Source organism: Galeopterus variegatus, unplaced genomic scaffold, assembly GCF_000696425.1.
Source record: "Galeopterus variegatus unplaced genomic scaffold, G_variegatus-3.0.2 Scaffold52974, whole genome shotgun sequence".
In the NCBI taxonomy this organism is placed as follows: Eukaryota; Metazoa; Chordata; class Mammalia; order Dermoptera; family Cynocephalidae; genus Galeopterus; species Galeopterus variegatus.
In genome coordinates, this window is record NW_007779085.1 from 974 (window position 1) to 3,211 (window position 2,238).

Below are 2,238 nucleotides of genomic sequence, written 5' to 3' on the forward strand. Positions count from 1 at the left end.
ATATACACATATATATGCACACAAAATAATCTCTGACATTTATCTGAGAAAATATGATGGACCCAATATACTAGGCAGATATTCTTGAAGATATAGGTTTTCCTACTGGAAGAAAATCAATTAGAAGAGTTTTGAACTGAAAAATTATTTTCCATGAATTTTAATACACTTACTTGTAAGAAACAGTATGATGAAACATACTGGAAATTCCATGATTAGAAGTTAATAATCATAGTATACATGATGTACATGCTAGCAGTTAATTGCTTCTTTAACATTTGGGGAGTTGGATGATATAGTCATATTTATTCTTGAATATAAACTCTAGGAAAATGTAATTGCTACACGCAATTACCACTATTATTTCTCTAGTAATCCACATGATACTCATTTCCACCAAACTACTTAAAATTAAATTGTTGTACTTACTTTCAACAATTACTTGTCTGTCTTCCCAGTTATCATTAACAAGCTGTATATTTCCAAAGTGTGCATCACTGTAAAAGATTCGGTTGGTACCTTTTCTTCTTTGACTATAGTCAAAAGCCAAGGCTATGATATTCTTGAAATAATGTGGATTCTCATATGGCCTTATTGGAGAATTTAAATTTGTTTCATCAGAAAGATGTATACTTTTTAATATTGTTCTCCCTGAATAGAGCAAGTAGCCTTCATGCCTTAGGCAAGTAACTCCATCGTCTGCCAAATATCCATGGGCACAAGCACAACTTCTCCGGGAATTTCCTCTATAAAGACAGAGTTGCTTACAGCCACCATTGTCTTTGGCACAGACATTGGTCCCTAAGAAATAAAAAAATATATATATACAAAACACATGTTTATGATTTTCTCTTGTTTTCCAAATAAGTTTTTTTCTTATAGAAATAATAACAATTTATTGTCTTTTTATTCTTAATTTTAAGACGAGTCAAGAAAAAAAAATCAAACCCTATAAAGTACTGTTTTCTAATCACAGCAGTTTAAAATCTTGGGTTTCTTATTTGAAAGATCACATTCTTCTGCTTCCTTCACCATCCAAATAAAATCATTAAAACTTTCCCTTAATGAGCCAGTTAAGTGTATAAATCTTTTTTGACACTTGATACTGAGATTACAATAGGTTTTATATATTGTCATCTTTGGTACAAATAACTGATTCACTCAAAAAGACAAACTGAATTCACCAAAAAAACATGTACTGCTTTAAACTGTGTGTCTGTGAGTTATGTCAGTGTCAAAGAAATTTGTGGTTCCAAGGTGCCTAACTTCATAAATGTATCAGATGTAAGCTTTTGCTCCACTTTTGAGTGAAGACATAATATGCTCTTAGGATTTCTTCGTGAAGCTAATTTTCCTCTATGAATCCATAATTATCATCTCCAAAATGATTATTCCTTTATTTGATGTAAAGAAAATTAATTATAATTTGTTTCAATGAAGGCAGATTTAAAAATACCCAAATCACTCTCATGTCAGTTTCAAAATACACATTATAAGGAAATGATGACTTCAAGAAATGTTTCACTCTAAAAGCATCAACTTCCAGAGCCGTGACCACTTTATACACTAACATATAATCCAAAACAAAAACTTCAGCCGCTTTTTACTCTCTAGTATTCTAATCATGCTTTTTATGTTTTGTCAAATCAGTATATCTATCAAGTATTTTTCATATTACTAACCCAAACCTATACTCAAGACACGCCTAATATGTAATATGTCTGTGTACGTATGCTGCCATATACAAGTGTACCTATTTATGAACTACTACATATTCATTTCACTAGGCTACTACATGAATTTTGTAGGACATTAGATGCAAAATATAAATACATAAAATAAGGTTTTGTGGTTTTGAACTAGTATAAGTATTAACCCCAACTTAAATTCGACAAATTTATTAAAAAATGAGACATAAATAACATAAAATACATTTATTACATATATTCCTTTAAGAGTGCTAACCTTTCTCTCTTACTCGGTTAAAGATTTTAACCTCCTTCAGGTTGACTCCAAGGCCAGTTCTCATGGTTACCATTTCTGTGGCATCATTCTTGTGGCCCCTTCTGACGGACCCATTAGCATGTGCTCTGCCAAAAAAATAGAACATACATGATCAACAATCTTCAATTAATTAAAATCAAGCCAGTTGTTTAAGCTGAAGATAACAGACGGTCAAACAGAAGTGAAAGAAACCAACTTTAGTCTGTTATATTGAAATTCTTGGGCCTGGAATAG

General features: G+C 31.4%; 1 protein-coding gene across 1 annotated transcript; it reads right to left on the bottom strand.

Annotated features, from left to right (window-relative positions):
• Positions 1 to 236: 236 nt before the first annotated feature.
• Positions 237 to 2,066, bottom strand: LOC103584390 (low-density lipoprotein receptor-related protein 1B-like). The gene is made up of 2 exons (XM_008565415.1): positions 1,966 to 2,066; positions 237 to 801 (listed from the first exon to the last, which is right to left on the bottom strand). Exons 1-2 carry the CDS (start codon positions 2,036 to 2,038, stop codon positions 272 to 274), a joined length of 603 nt encoding a protein of 200 aa, XP_008563637.1. The 5' UTR covers positions 2,039 to 2,066; the 3' UTR covers positions 237 to 271.
• Between the last annotated feature and the right edge of the window lie 172 nt (positions 2,067 to 2,238).

Excerpts from the sequence above, each read along its gene's own strand:
- LOC103584390 (XM_008565415.1), bottom strand. The coding sequence starts at position 2,038 with ATGGTAACCATGAGAACTGGCCTTGGAGTCAACCTGAAGGAGGTTAAA. Across the intron at positions 802-1,965 it reads TAACCGAGTAAGAGAGAAAG|GGACCAATGTCTGTGCCAAA; the intron begins GTTAGCACTCTT and ends TTTATTTCTTAG.